The sequence below is a fragment of the Pempheris klunzingeri genome, chromosome 1 (assembly GCF_042242105.1).
Source record: "Pempheris klunzingeri isolate RE-2024b chromosome 1, fPemKlu1.hap1, whole genome shotgun sequence".
NCBI lineage: Eukaryota > Metazoa > Chordata > Actinopteri > Acropomatiformes > Pempheridae > Pempheris > Pempheris klunzingeri.
The window spans coordinates 14,568,124-14,582,247 of record NC_092012.1 but is presented as its reverse complement, the minus strand read 5'-3'; the positions used below and the strand labels follow the sequence as shown (position 1 = coordinate 14,582,247).

The window sequence follows — 14,124 nt, the reverse complement described above, 5'->3', positions numbered from 1 at the left end:
AATCCCATTATCCATGTATCCCCGCGGTTGCAATGAATGTGGGCTGTGTAACAGTTTCCATTTCCTGGGTGCCTCTGCAATGTGAGAGCCGATTCGCTGCTGCTGCTGGGGGCCTCCTGCCTCAAAGCCCTGTGGCCCCTGAGTGGGCACCTGCTCCGAGATTCATTGCAACAACTCCAAACACTGATCTCACTGGCTCGACACACATCATCGAGTCCCACCCTAGAAATCAGGATGATGTCAGCTGCCTGCAGCGCATGGGGGTCTAGTTGGGAGATTTTCAAATGCATGAATCAACTGAGCTCCAGATGATCTTATCCGGACACCGCCCGCACATCCATGAGTAGAAAAGCACTATTACACGTTTGATTAATAGCTTTAAGGAGTAGTGGAGGGAGTTTCTAACGTTTGCATTACTGTCTGTTTCCTTGGTCTGTTTAAAGTTGTTTCTCTGAGGCCCTGATGTTTTTCACTTGCCAGCATAAGTGACCCTCAGTTTCCCTGTGCAGCTAAACCCAGCGTCCGTTCACCCATGTGAAATGAGGGCTGTGAGGTCACTGTGGGAAGTCATCTAACCCAGTAAAAAAAACAACAAAAAAAAAAAACAAGCATCTGCCAGACATTTTTTCCACCAGCAAACAATCCCAAAAAATGTTCCTGTTTCAAATCAGTTTCGATGAGGATATTCTGGACGGGAATCAGATGAATTGGTTATGGGCATTAGGGTACTTTTCGCACACATGGGGCGAGGGTGAGACAGCATGAGATATCCTTATTTTTGGAATGTCGAGGGCTTGTGCAATTTAGCTACGGAGATTAAAATCATCCAATTCTGAGAATAGTCTTTGCAAAAAAGGGCGCCACGTTCTTCTCAGATATTTGAGATATAAATATCCATTACAGAAGAATGTCAACAGCAAATCTATTTATCATACACCAGATTAACGATTCAAGTCAACACTGGGTTCTGTCGGTCATTAATGGATATTTATGTGTGTCCTAAATGTTGTCTTGCTGCACAAATAAAAAACTGTAAATCATCATAGACGTCCATAAAAGGAGACGCACACATACCTGAAGAAAACTTGATCTGTTTCGGTGGTTAACCACATTCCTGGTTACAGTATTAGCTCAGAGATTTGGGCAATCTGTCTCTATATCCGATCTTATCAGTGACTCACTGGTATAAAGAGATCTGCATGGTGTTGATTGTTAGATCGTTGTATGAATGCAGGTTCTTATCTCATCTCCTGCTCTGACAACTCTGAACTCGAGATGAACTGCCTCATTCCCTCCACCTCCTCTCTCAAGAGGCACAAATTAAGGTGGTGTGAGAGTTTTTACAACAGAAAGTAAAGACGCTCATTGTGCGAGCTGGCTGGCAGACGTGAGGCCAACAAGTACCCACAGCTGATTCACTGTAACCTTGTCTCCTCTCTCGTTGAAACAGGAGGGCGGGGGAGACAGAGGTGAGACGTACGTGTGAGAACAGTGGGCCTTTGTTGCACTAACTGATTTGTTTTGACACTGAGACGCAGTAAAAGCGAGTCCTGGCTGCTGCACGTGCATCAAGTTTATCTGTGAGTGAATCTTGTTTTTGTGATTACTGGAACAATGAAGTCATATTGTACAACACATACAGACCTGTCATAGAAACAGGCAGGTAACTAGGCATGCAGCGATGCATCCACCTATTTCTCTCCCGAAACTGATCCAATACCGGTGCTGTCTTTTTCTTAAATGTAAAATCAGACTGAGTGGATCTTATTGGAATCCTTTTTAAGTAGAGTAACATGAGGCCAGGGATCGCTGTGGCGCTTCAGGCTGAGCTGGCAGCCCACTGAAAGTGAATGAACGCAACTGATAGCGGAAACACTGAACTTAATAATGACATCGACCGGTCAGTATCGGCGCTGATATTCATCTGCCAAATCAGATCGGTGCAGCCCAGCAGGTACAAATCTAAAATTACTTATCAAATATCCTGAGTGCAACATTAAATATTCCTCTTATTGTCAACAAATCCCATGAAAAGGCCAAAACCAAGTGAGTTGATTCTACTAACTGTGCCTCAGTCAGTGGCTAAAAATAGTCCCCAACAAAAATCTACTAAAATCTCCACCTGCTTCAGAGGATGATTTAGCCTTTTTTAAAAGTGAAACTATGCATGTGTGACCTGTTTCTTAAGAAGTTCGTCATCAGTGGGAACAAGTCAAATTAACACGCTGTTGGTTTTGATTAGAATAACACCAGATTTATCCTTCAAGAGTGTTAAATAAATAAATAAAAAGAACCTTGAAACATCTGGACAGCAGAGCTCTTTTTAAGAGTACCTCACACTCCTCAGTACACTCTGCACCCCCAGTTAAAGGCTGTGGAGACACACTGAGGCCCCTAAAACATAATGTTGTTGTTGTTCTTGCACCCATAAACAAAGAATATTGTGTTGGTCAGTGTTTCGGGGATTTTGCTGTTGGTGCACTTGAAGCAGCTGCTCTCCTGCTCAGTTTATAACTGACTGAGGATCCTGTTCATGTGGCGACACCTGGTGGACTCATTCATCGTGATCAAAAGGCAGAAAAGTCCTCATGGCAGCAAGTAGGAACCTCTGAGATTAAAACAGCATCCACGGTCATAAAAAAGAGATGGTGTTTTATTATTATTTTTATCATCTTGGTTATGACTTTAACAGACTTAGCCAACAAATGGAGCTAGAGTGGAAAATGTTTTCTTCTGTTATACTCTGCTGGATGTCAGTAGAAAGCTCTGGGGTTTTTTTTCCTAGTTAACACTGCAACAAACAGGTGTATGTCACAAAAGCATCAAAAAGTCATTAAATTAAACATAGTACATGGAATCAGAAAGGATGGACTAAAATTACAAAAGAAAAAATCCCATTAAAATAAAAAAGTGAATGAGAATATTAATGTTTGCTAAAATACTCTTAACTCAGAGCTTTCAATGAGAGGCTCCAGGACAAAAGCTAATAAGTGGCCCAAAAAGGTTAATTCCAATTGTTCTGTTAAAAATCACCCAAATCAAAGCAGTGAAACTGTTTTCTTGGCAGCTATTGTGTGGCTCAGTAAGTTCATCAAACCTTTTCAGACCTCAAATGCGACGGTTTGGGCTCCGAAGTTAATTACAGGCAGAGTCTTCCTCATCAGTGTGTGATCCAGCTGTCGCGTTCACTGAGCCTGAGGCTCCCTGTTCTTCCTCTCCTGCCACGACTTCTTCCTCAGCTCCAGCTCGATGTCGCTGAATGAAGCCGGCCCCCAGTTGGTGATCCTCTGAGGTCCTTTATGACCTATTAGATCAGGTTAAAAGAGACGGGCGCAAAACGTTTTAACGAGATGGACATACAGATACATCATTTACAATGGATTTAGTGGTACTTAACATGTGCAGTGACGATAAAGGTTAATCTAATCCAATATAATAATAAACTGTAAAAAAAAAACAGCTTAATCTTTGTAAGACTCAGGGTGTAAGGTCTAGGCATTGCTCTGCACTCTGAAGCAGAATAAAGCACTGGAGCAGGGCAAATTTATACCTGCACACTTGTTCCAAAACAGTGGGAAAACCAGTTGTTTATGGACCTTGTGTTATGCATGGGAGCACGTCACGGTGAACAAGAAACAGCAGCATGTGGACAGTGGTGTCCACATACTTTTGGCCGTATATTGTACCTTGCTTGAGGTGTTTTTGTAAATTCAACCTTAATTCATAACATGGAAGATTTTTTAAAAAATGCATCAAAAAAACACAAAAAATGCACAAAGTTCTTAGATAATGTTAAAATACACGTCTAATATTCATTTATGAATTAACCACCATTATACACGGTTTGGGTGAATACTTATATTATATTTCCCCATCGTGGGAATAATAAAGGAATATCTTCTCTGCTTCTCAGTTCTCTGCTTCCCTGTCGTTCCATTAACTCCTGATAGTGGACCCCTCATCGGGCGTTACCTCTCACATAACTAATCAACAACAACAATCAGTTTCTCTACCTGGCTGGATGAGACGCACCAGCCCCTCGTGTTTGGCCACCTTGTCCTTCCAAGTCTTTGTCTTGTTTGCTGCTCGTTCCAGCTTCCTTGACACCTCCTGTATGAGACGAAGAGGAGGTGAGAGAAAAAGACAGATTGAGATCATAAACGTGAGCTGAGAGGTGACAGGTGGATAAATGGGATGAGGGACACTTTGAGACAGCTGAAACACTTCAGTCAGCAGGGGGAGCAGCTGCTGGTGTGACCAACCGTTAGTGATTCGTAGTGATGTTGATCGGTTTAATGTAAACATAAAACATCACTTGAACATACTGGTAGGCAGAGATGAGTAGTTTTATTACTTAACAGAAGAACAATGCCCTCCGCTAGATGAAAAAAAAACAGAATAAAACTATTTCTGACGCCAAAGGACAATTTCCACACTTCCTGGATTCCTGGATAAAGTCTCTGCCTCGGGGGGGGTTCAGATCAGAGCAAACCTCCACATGTGTGACCTGACCTCGTACTGCTCCACTGCTCCACGCCGCTCCTTCTCCAGTCTATCCAGCTGCTGCGTGGCTGCCTGCAGGTCTCTCTCCTTGGCCAGCTGCACGGCCACCAGCTCCTGCTTCTCAGCTTTGGTCTGAGACAGCGCCCTCTGCTGCTGCAGGTGGATCTGCTCCAGCTCTCCCCTCTTTGCTGCCTCCTCCTCCAGTAGCCTGAGATGGAAAACACGGCAATGATGCATGAAATTCCTTTAAGTCGTTTATTTTACACACTTCAATACTTTTCCAAACAAAGGGTAATGAGGAGCAGGAGCCAGAATACAAGTGTAAGAGTGGAAAGCAGTAATACAACAGTAAATGTGGAAACAGGAAGCACACACGAGCACAGGGAGAACTATACTACATTATACTATACTATACTATACTATACTCATTATTAGGCCTATGGGACACCAGTGTTACAAGTCCAGGCCACTGTGACACCAATGCTTATGTATAAACAAATGATAATTTTTGCAGTTCTGTATTTGTGATGTAGTCGTACTGTACATGTATACAATGACGCTGCACTGGCTGCTGGAACGTACATCAACATCAAGATTGGCCTGTAAGCATTACAAGTAAACCGGAAGCTAAAGTGTATCTGGATAAAAAGCACTATAAAATGTATATTTCTCACCGATTTCACAATAAGCTGTTTTTATATTCAAGAGTTTATGGAGTAGAAAAACAGGCTTTGAAAAAAACATTGCAAATAGCCTATGTGGGCTCACTCTCTGTAGGTAACCTTTTCATTATAGCCGTCTCCTGATTTCTGATCTGTTGATTTAGTTTTCCACAGTTCACTGCTAACACAAATAACGACATCAGCCACCAGCTTCCTCAAGCTAATGTGTTCCTCTTTCATTGGTGATTATCTGTTGGTTCAGAACATGATGCACAATGAAACTAATCTGTCAGCTCGTCTTTACTTTTGTGAATCATTTTAGCAATACCTTTAGTGTGACTCTTTATTTGTTTTTTTCCTCTCAGGTCCTTTATGACCTATTAGATCAGGTTAAAAGAGACGGGCGCGAAACGTTTTAACAAGATGGGCGTAGAGATACATCATTAACAAAGGATTTAATGGTACTTAACGTGCAGTGACGATAAAGGTTAATCTAATCCAATATAATAATAAACTGTAAAAAAAAAACAGCTTCATCTTTGTAAGACTCAGGGCGTAAGGTCTAGGCATTGCTCTGTACTCAGCTTGTCAATTACTCTGAAGCAGAATAATGCACTGGAGGAGGGCAAATTTATACCTGCACACTTCTTCCAAAACTTTCGCAATACCTTTAGTGTGAATCTTTATTTGTTTTTTCTTTGACAAAATAATGCTGTTATTATCCAATAGAACATAACTACAAACCACAGTCCTCAAATGAAATGAATCAACAGCTCTCTGACAGTGCCAACAAGTAAATACTGACAGCTCAAAAAAGACTGTTAAACTGGTTATATCATACAGGTGCTTCTATTCCTGTGTTAAATTCCTGTATTTGTCCACATGCAGTCCAGTGGTCCAGCGTGTGTGTGTGTGTGTGTGTGTGTGTGTGTGAGACCTGGCCTGCAGCTTGCGCATGGCCTCCTCATCCTGCTTGGCCTGCCTCTCGTCCTCTAAGGCCTCCTCCAGCAGGTGGTACATGTCCTCCAGCTCCCGGACGCGCAGCAGGTACTGCTCCAGTTCACTGGACTTCTGAGCCACCTGCTCCTCCATCTGCTGACGAACCTAAATGAGTCAAAAACACACACACACACACACACAGTGTGACACATTCATACACAGGCAATGATCTACGAATCAACCGTAAATCTACATATTTGATACTTTATTGAGTGTATAATAACATCTAAAGCTTATAGTTTGGGGCTGGCTCAGGCCTTGGACCAGCCCCTAGTTATGCTGCTATAGGCTTAGACCACAAAGGGACTCCCCATGATGCACTGGGCTCCTCTCTCCTCCTCTTCCTCTCCATCCTTATGCCTCATGTCTCTTTAATGTCTGTTACTAACTTGGTATCTTCCCCTGAGCCTTTCTGTGCTTTTCTCATCCCTCAGGTTCCTGTGGATCGTGGTCACGGTTCTCCTGCTGTGGTTCTCTGGCTTCATCAATCACTGCTGCAGATCATCAGACCACTGACACTTTTTAGTTACTGTTATTATTATTATTCATATATTAACTATTGTCAGTACTGCAGTGTCTGTTATTATTGTGGTTGTTGTTTGTTGTGCAGCCTCCCTAGACCTGCTCTTTATGGAAAGCGTCTTGAGATAACTCTGTTATGAATTGGCGTTATATAAATACAGACATAGATATAAGCTAGATTGAGATTGATTGGTTGATTGATTGATTGATTGATTGATGCCTCTGTTATGTGCTGCTGCAATGTCACAATCTCACATGAGCAAACTATAACGTTTTTCTTATCATACAAAGGCATTCATCTGTTTAATCCTTGACATTAGATGATGATTAATAAGTGGGTGCATTTGAGTCTCAGATAAAAGATGACTCAACATCATGGGATCCATCAATGTAAACCTTTTTAGCTTTGTGTGTTTTCTGGAAGGACGGAGCCACGGGCAGGTGATGGTGACGTAATGAGGAGACAAAATTAGAATAAAAAGTCTTAGTTTGCCTGACTCATTCATTTTCCTTCTGAACTTCTGACAAGACCATGTGTCACCACATATTCCATGTCAACAGCCCACGTGATCAGGACAAAGGAGAAGAATCATGGGAGGCAGACTCTGGCACAGTGGTTACCATTTTTTCCCTCTCCAGGTCCAGTTTGTAGCGATCCTGCAGGTCTAACTGAGTCTGCTTCCTCCTGTGCTCCTCTGATGCGGCTCTAGCTGCAGCCTCTTCCATTTTCTGTGAAGCACCAAAAAGGGAAGAGCTGTTACTTCTTTGTCTGACTGAAGGCCACATCAGGCTACAAGGCTCAAATGCTTTGAAGACAAACTGTATTAGTGGGAGGCTACAAGGAAAGAGAAAAGTTGTTGACCTAGAGCTGCATGTGAACCAGATTCCTCCATAATCAGTCCTAAGGTTCTTTCCACATAATCTGTAATTGGGCTTTTACGTATAAATGAGTTTTTTACATTTGATAAAAAAAGCCATCTGGCAGGGTAAAAAGAGAAGTGAGAAGTCCTAAATAATCTGTGTGAGTTCTGAAACAACAAGTCCCACACTGATAAATACAGTGGTTTCCTTTTTATTGTTAATGCTCTGCTGAATCATGTATTTTGTTTTCTTTTTAAATAAATTGGGCGTTCAGGTTATTTTTAGACCATTATATACTGTATATATATGAAAATTAAGGGACACAGACTAAAAACTCTCTTTACTGGTAATGTTATACTGTTATACCGACTAGTTCATAAATAGGATAGGTCAGTGTTTTGAAAGACCATTTTAAAAATCCTGTAACAGACAAGACGGGCTGAAAAGTTAAGAAATGTGAAAGTGAAAACTCTTTATGAGATTCAGTTTGTTTTGTCATGCAGATGCAAGATTTACCTACTTTAGCTCCACATTTGCACCTACAATAAAGAACATCTTTCACTCATACGGATTTGTTTAATTCTTTTCATCATGACATTTCAAATGTCATGTAAAGCCTCCCTGCAATAATCAGATATGAATAGGAGGAAAGAGCTTCCTATAGTAGTGATAAGATTGTTTACTGTAACAATTTATGTCCATGTTTCAGCAAACAATCTATACTATATGAGACTGAAGGCAAATTGACTTGACAAGGACTCCAGTGTGTGACATCTGAGTTGTGCAAATGGTTACTGGACCCAACAAGGTGCAATAACCTCCTTCACAAAGCCAGTTTTTAAGTTTTATGAGTTGAGTGGTGAGCAGTACCTTCCTCATACCCTCCAGCTGCCTCTGTTTGTTCTCATTGGCCGCCTGGAGCTGCTTCATCCTCTCTGCCAGGTCCTCCTCCTCCACCTGCTGCTTCTGCCGGAGCTCTCTGCGCCTCAGCCGGGCCTCCCGGTGAGGGGACGATAGCCCCAGCCTCTGCAGCTGGATGCACGTTTGAATAGCTGCCGCGAGACGGAGCGAGAGGGAAATAGCCGATTGATTTATCTCCCTAACAATCCCACCATAGATGCACTGCTGAGACACTAACAGCGACAACTAAATATATTCAAAAGCCAAAAAAAATGATGATGATGACGATGACAAGATGGAAAATAACTATTCAATACCTTGAATCCATTCCTGCTTCTTCTTTTTATCTGATGCACTGATCTCAAAGCTTTTATCAATGCACTTGATAATAAACAGGCATTTCTTCCCTTCTTTATCTGGCAGAGACTGCAGGAAAGAAAAATATGGCACAAGACCATGTGCTGCTGTTTAGACCGTGCTGATTATATTTCTGACCTAAATCAAATCCTTCAAAAAATGTCAGTTACAACGTACGCCTCACAGTATTACTTACATACTGTATAATATGTATATAAATAGATAACAACACATCCCAACATAAACAAAACTACACAGCCGGACCTCCACACAGCAGTTTCGGTCCAGGATGATGTCGCCTTTCTTCTCCTCAAGATCCTCACAGGCGTAGTATGACAGTGAGGTGGGTCGAAGGACAAACCAGCGCTCGGTCCAGTTCTTCCTTTTGTGGCCCTTTTTCATCATGTATCCCTTCAAACACAGTGCGGAGGTGGACAAAGACACTTAAGTCACCTAAATGTTCTGCCATAGTCACTGTAATACATTTAATATAAATTATGCTACTTAGATAATTAATCCAATAATTGATTCATTGTACAAATGTACATAACATATTACAGATGTAACATATTAAGTGATATATCCAAGCATTAGAGTTGAGTAGTCTAAGTAAAGTCCATTTTTCTAATATAGGATACCTGAGATCAGCGGCCTGTTCTCACCTGCTTGAGCACATCCAGTATGAGTTCCTGGAAGACCTCATTGATGCCCATGGACAGGGTCTGGCGGTTCATGTCCTTGCTGAAGTACCTCATCCCAACCAGTTCAATCAGGTCCCAGACAGTCAAGCAGTGCTTCGTTATGCTCAGATTTAGCTTGTAATCTGCAAACTTCTCCTCACTCCATCCGCTCCCCATGGCCTCCATCAGCTTTTGCAGGAAGTACTCAATCTAAGGAGAAAGGTGGACAAGGGTGGATGGCTAAACCTGTCCTTCTTTCCTCGATTGTTTACTTGCATGTTAGAAAACCCACAGAAAACGCTGTAACCCTTCCTCACCTCCTCAGTAATGATGACTAGTGGGTATTTGTCCTCTGACAAGAAGTTGAAAATGCACCAGACTTTGAAAACATCCTCATCTGAGATGAGCAGATGTTGAGAACAGATATTCTTCTTGTAACACAGTGTCCAGCACATCTTGTTGAACTCCATTACATCAAAATCCTCCCGTACCTGTGAATACATGCAGCATTCAGTCAGAGTCAAAGTCAAACTGGTCAGCACCAATGAGGGCAGTGTGTTTACAAATGCTGAGCAGGAGACTGGTGTTTGTCCCCTTTCAATACCTCGAGTCTGCAGGATGTGAGGTACAAATCTGATGTCATTAAATGCCTCATTTTTATTCAAGTCAGAGCCCTCAAGAGAAAGGCAAGAAAACAGCTCCCAAGTACAAAGAGTGAAACTCAAGCAGTTTGCTTACTGAAATGAGAGTTTGTGTTATAACTCATGAACAGATGTTGCAGTGTATTAGACTGTGCTCACAAGACTGCAGGGCAAAAACTCTAAAAATCAGCCCATTTTCTCTACAAATATCCAAAATAGTTATTGTACTCATAATGACTACATAATAGACAAAACACACTGTACTCTGGATACAACAGTGAAGTGGTTGTAACAATTTCCTCGCCTACAGAGCAAAACAGGTCATGATTAGTCATCTTAATCTGTGTCATACAGTCTTCACAAGAGAAGAACTGTGTGTTTTTTCTATTTTTACTGTTTGCATAATGGTTTCCAGAAGTTTGAGTCTTAAAAAAAAAAAAAAGACTCTGAGAGCTGTTCATGGTAATATGTGACTGTATAAATAGGGGCAAATATCATTTCTTTGTTTCGACTCAAATATATCTGTCACACCATATCTAGAAAAGCAGAAAAAATACCAAAAACTGGCATTGAATATCTAGTCAGATTAAAACTGGCATTGAATATCTAGTCAGATTATTCTCCTTGTTTACTTTTTCTGTGATCAGGTAATTCCTCATTTAAAGGCATTTATTCAAACTTCTTGTACAGCTGCTTGTGTTTAGACAACATTTAATATTTTAGAAGGTCATTTTCTTTTGTTAGTTAAAAACAAAGTCTTGCCAAGCCAAATGATAACTAGGTCTCTTACCATGCCCTAGTTATCATTTAGGCACATTATAGCATGTTGACAGGATGAAAAACACAAGATTCTGACTGTCCCATTCACCTACACCTTCAGCATCTTTGTGCTCACCTTATCAAGAATGAACCTGTTGAGGTAAGGCATGTAGCCCTGGTTGGACAGAGGACCTTTGTCATCATGTTTGAAATGCTCTTCTAGGGCCACCGGGTCATGAGGGACCTTCATCACCGTGCACAAGCTGTGAGACAGCACCTAAATTAACACATTTTGATTGTGAATTAGACACTACCATAAGACAGGACACACATTAACTCAAGACTCATTGCAATACAGTGATACATTCCTGTTATATATACCGTATATGGCAAAGTGAAGGATGAAGCTTCAGATCAGTATCACAGATTTCAGATGTTTGCTGTGCATACAAAAACCTGCTGTGACACTCACCTGCATCACTGGCCAAGCGTTACTTCTGCTCTTGAAAGCATACTTTCACTTCTTAAATTAAAGGTTCTTTCTACTGATGATCTATTACACCCATTTCATTGTGACAACGCTGCAGTTTCACATCAACAAGGAGATTAGATTCAAATAACCTGTAAGTGTGGTGGTGGATAGGTGGTGCGTAGTTGGCTGTAAAACTGACCATCACAGTGATATACAGACCATAAATAAATCTCCAAAAATAGGGACTTTTACAATTTTCCTGGCCACTCTGCAGCGTTGAGAGAGCATATGTGCGAGATGAAAATACACTGCAGGATCCTTGAAGTCAGACAGTGTCTTTGTCAGGCTGGGCACACGGACAACCGACCCAGCAGGAAAACAAACTCGGGCTCGGGCTGTCATACAGCAAAACACCACCGCTCTGGGGCTTTTGCTTCAGTACAGAACAGTACACAGTACAGACTGTCACACATTTTGTTTCTTTGACAACAGCAGTTGGATTAAGTTTTATCCATATACATACATACATACAATACATGCTTAAAACTCCCTGCCATGAGTGTTAATATGGAAAACACAAATAAATAGCAGCAAAAGTGAATGAATGGTGGATAAATCGGAGAATTTAACAAGTGTAATACAACATATTTGCACGTCTGCAGAAATCAAATGGGCCTTATGCGGAGATTATAGAAATCCCTTGTGCACAGTAAGTAAAAGTACCATTAATCATATAAAATTACTACTACACGAGTAGAAGTCCTGCATTCAAGTTTTACTAATGTTAAGAGAAAGAAGCAGAATCTAAAGAAGAGTATTAAGTATTATTACATCATCTATGTTACTGGGTTATCACTGACAGGTGAATGTTCGAGCAGTATTTTTAATGTAGTATCTGGTCGAGGTGAAGCTACTTTAAGCTATATAGTTACACTGTTGTGTGGTTGGTGTTTAACAATAGGCCCCATCATATCTTATCATCATATATCTTGTAGCTAAAGCTGAATCAGAAAAATAACAGGAAACAAAACATGCTAAATTAATGCAGTTGTAAAAAAAAAAGTCCACTGGTTTTCCCTGAAATGAAGCTAGTGAAGTATAATTAGCATAAAATGGAAGTAACAAGCCAGAAGCCTTAAACCTGTACTGAAGTATGAGTACTTCACGTTACTTTCCGCCACCTGCCATTAAAAGTTAGACACTGAAATAAAGTTAATTGTGTTTATCATGACGAACACGACAGACAAAATGTCCACCGTTAACGGTGGGATGTGATGGATGTAGCCGAACGTTAGCGTGGAACGTTGGACAGTCATCCGGTCAACGGTCCTGACGTAACGGCAGGGATCAAAGTAACGTAACGTAACGTAACGAAGTAAACGATGAGTTTACGACGGCGTCTGAACTTCCACATAAAAGTACAAAAGAGGGGTGAAACGCACCTTTAACTGAGATTTGGAAACTTTTCCACGCTGGTCCACGTCCAGGGCTGTGAATGCGTGCCAAATGGACTTCAACAGCTCGTCTCTCAGCCACATTTTGTCCGGCTGTGTGTCACCGTGTGTCTGCGCGGTTTCAACTGTCCGCGACACAAGCCCGCAGTTGGTGGCGCAGAGTGAGGACAGCGCCACGTAACGTTTACCTCTTACTTAGTTTTCACCGTGGTACAACAGCGATGTTAAGCTGCTGCCAAAACCAGTCAGTTTGTTTTCTCTTCACAAACTCAACAGCATAGGAACCACGAACTCTAACTGCGTGCCTTTAGTGGAGGAAGTATTCACATCCTTCAGGAGTAAAAGTACTAATAGCACACTGAAAATACGAGTACTTGTCCTGCATTAAAAAAAAAAAAAAAAGGAAATTAACTTATGTAAATTTATGCAATTCTCATGCAAACTCATGCATTAATGTAAAAGGATTTTATTTATTTTCTATGACATTCATTTTGAATTCCTCTGCTGATTATTTTAGCAATGCATGGATTGTTTGGAGTGTACACTGATCATTTAAAAGCCCCTTTAACTCTTAACAAGGTAAATGAACAATTCATTTTGAGGGTGGGAAACTAAATTTGACCTTTAATGTGGGGCCCACTAGTAATCCCTGTTCCTCCCATTCTCTATGCAATGCTTGCAGTTTTTCAAAGCTACAATACCAGACTTACTGCATGATAGACTATACATGGTACATAAGAAATATACAGAATATAACAAAAGAAAAACAAATTAAACAAAATCTTAAAACTATACTTTAACATAAAACAGGGTCTCAAGATTAGGAAATGAAGTAGGATCCACATTAAGGCATCGTGTCAGCTGATTTTGCTGAACAGTTTGGTAACAGGCATTGTTTTTATGGTAGATATTTTCTCTCTTCATAGTAGGAAAAGCACTCGCATTAACTGTTGTGTTCAAGTGTCCAAGTCATGACAGTAGTTGACATGTCCAATACAGTGATCCGGGGCAGGTAAAGGTAAGTCAGCCACTGTTCATTGTATTTAGATCTGAGCTTTTCCAACTGAGATGAATTAAAATTTGTTAAAACTGCCTTCGCTATGGGCTTAATCACACTGTTTATACTGCAGTGCCTGTTTCGTTGTTCTACAGGTGGCTGGACAACTCACTGGGCTGCTTGTCTGACCTGAAGAAGATGTTATGATCAAATTGGCAAGTGTGATATTAATTGGTATTGATAGTATTAATTGATTACATTTTTGCATCAGCTGTTATGTGGAAACCTACACAGGCTTGTGTGTACAAATACACCAT

At 41.0% G+C, this 14,124-nt stretch overlaps 1 protein-coding gene across 1 annotated transcript; it reads right to left on the bottom strand.

Annotated features, from left to right (window-relative positions):
• Nucleotides 1-2,635: 2,635 nt before the first annotated feature.
• Nucleotides 2,636-12,996, bottom strand: swap70a (switching B cell complex subunit SWAP70a). The gene is made up of 12 exons (XM_070835431.1): nt 12,799-12,996; nt 11,021-11,161; nt 9,802-9,975; nt 9,467-9,694; nt 9,069-9,215; nt 8,765-8,873; nt 8,418-8,599; nt 7,308-7,415; nt 6,103-6,269; nt 4,513-4,711; nt 4,014-4,110; nt 2,636-3,304 (listed from the first exon to the last, which is right to left on the bottom strand). Exons 1-12 carry the CDS (start codon nt 12,892-12,894, stop codon nt 3,186-3,188), a joined length of 1,767 nt encoding a protein of 588 aa, XP_070691532.1. The 5' UTR covers nt 12,895-12,996; the 3' UTR covers nt 2,636-3,185.
• Between the last annotated feature and the right edge of the window lie 1,128 nt (nt 12,997-14,124).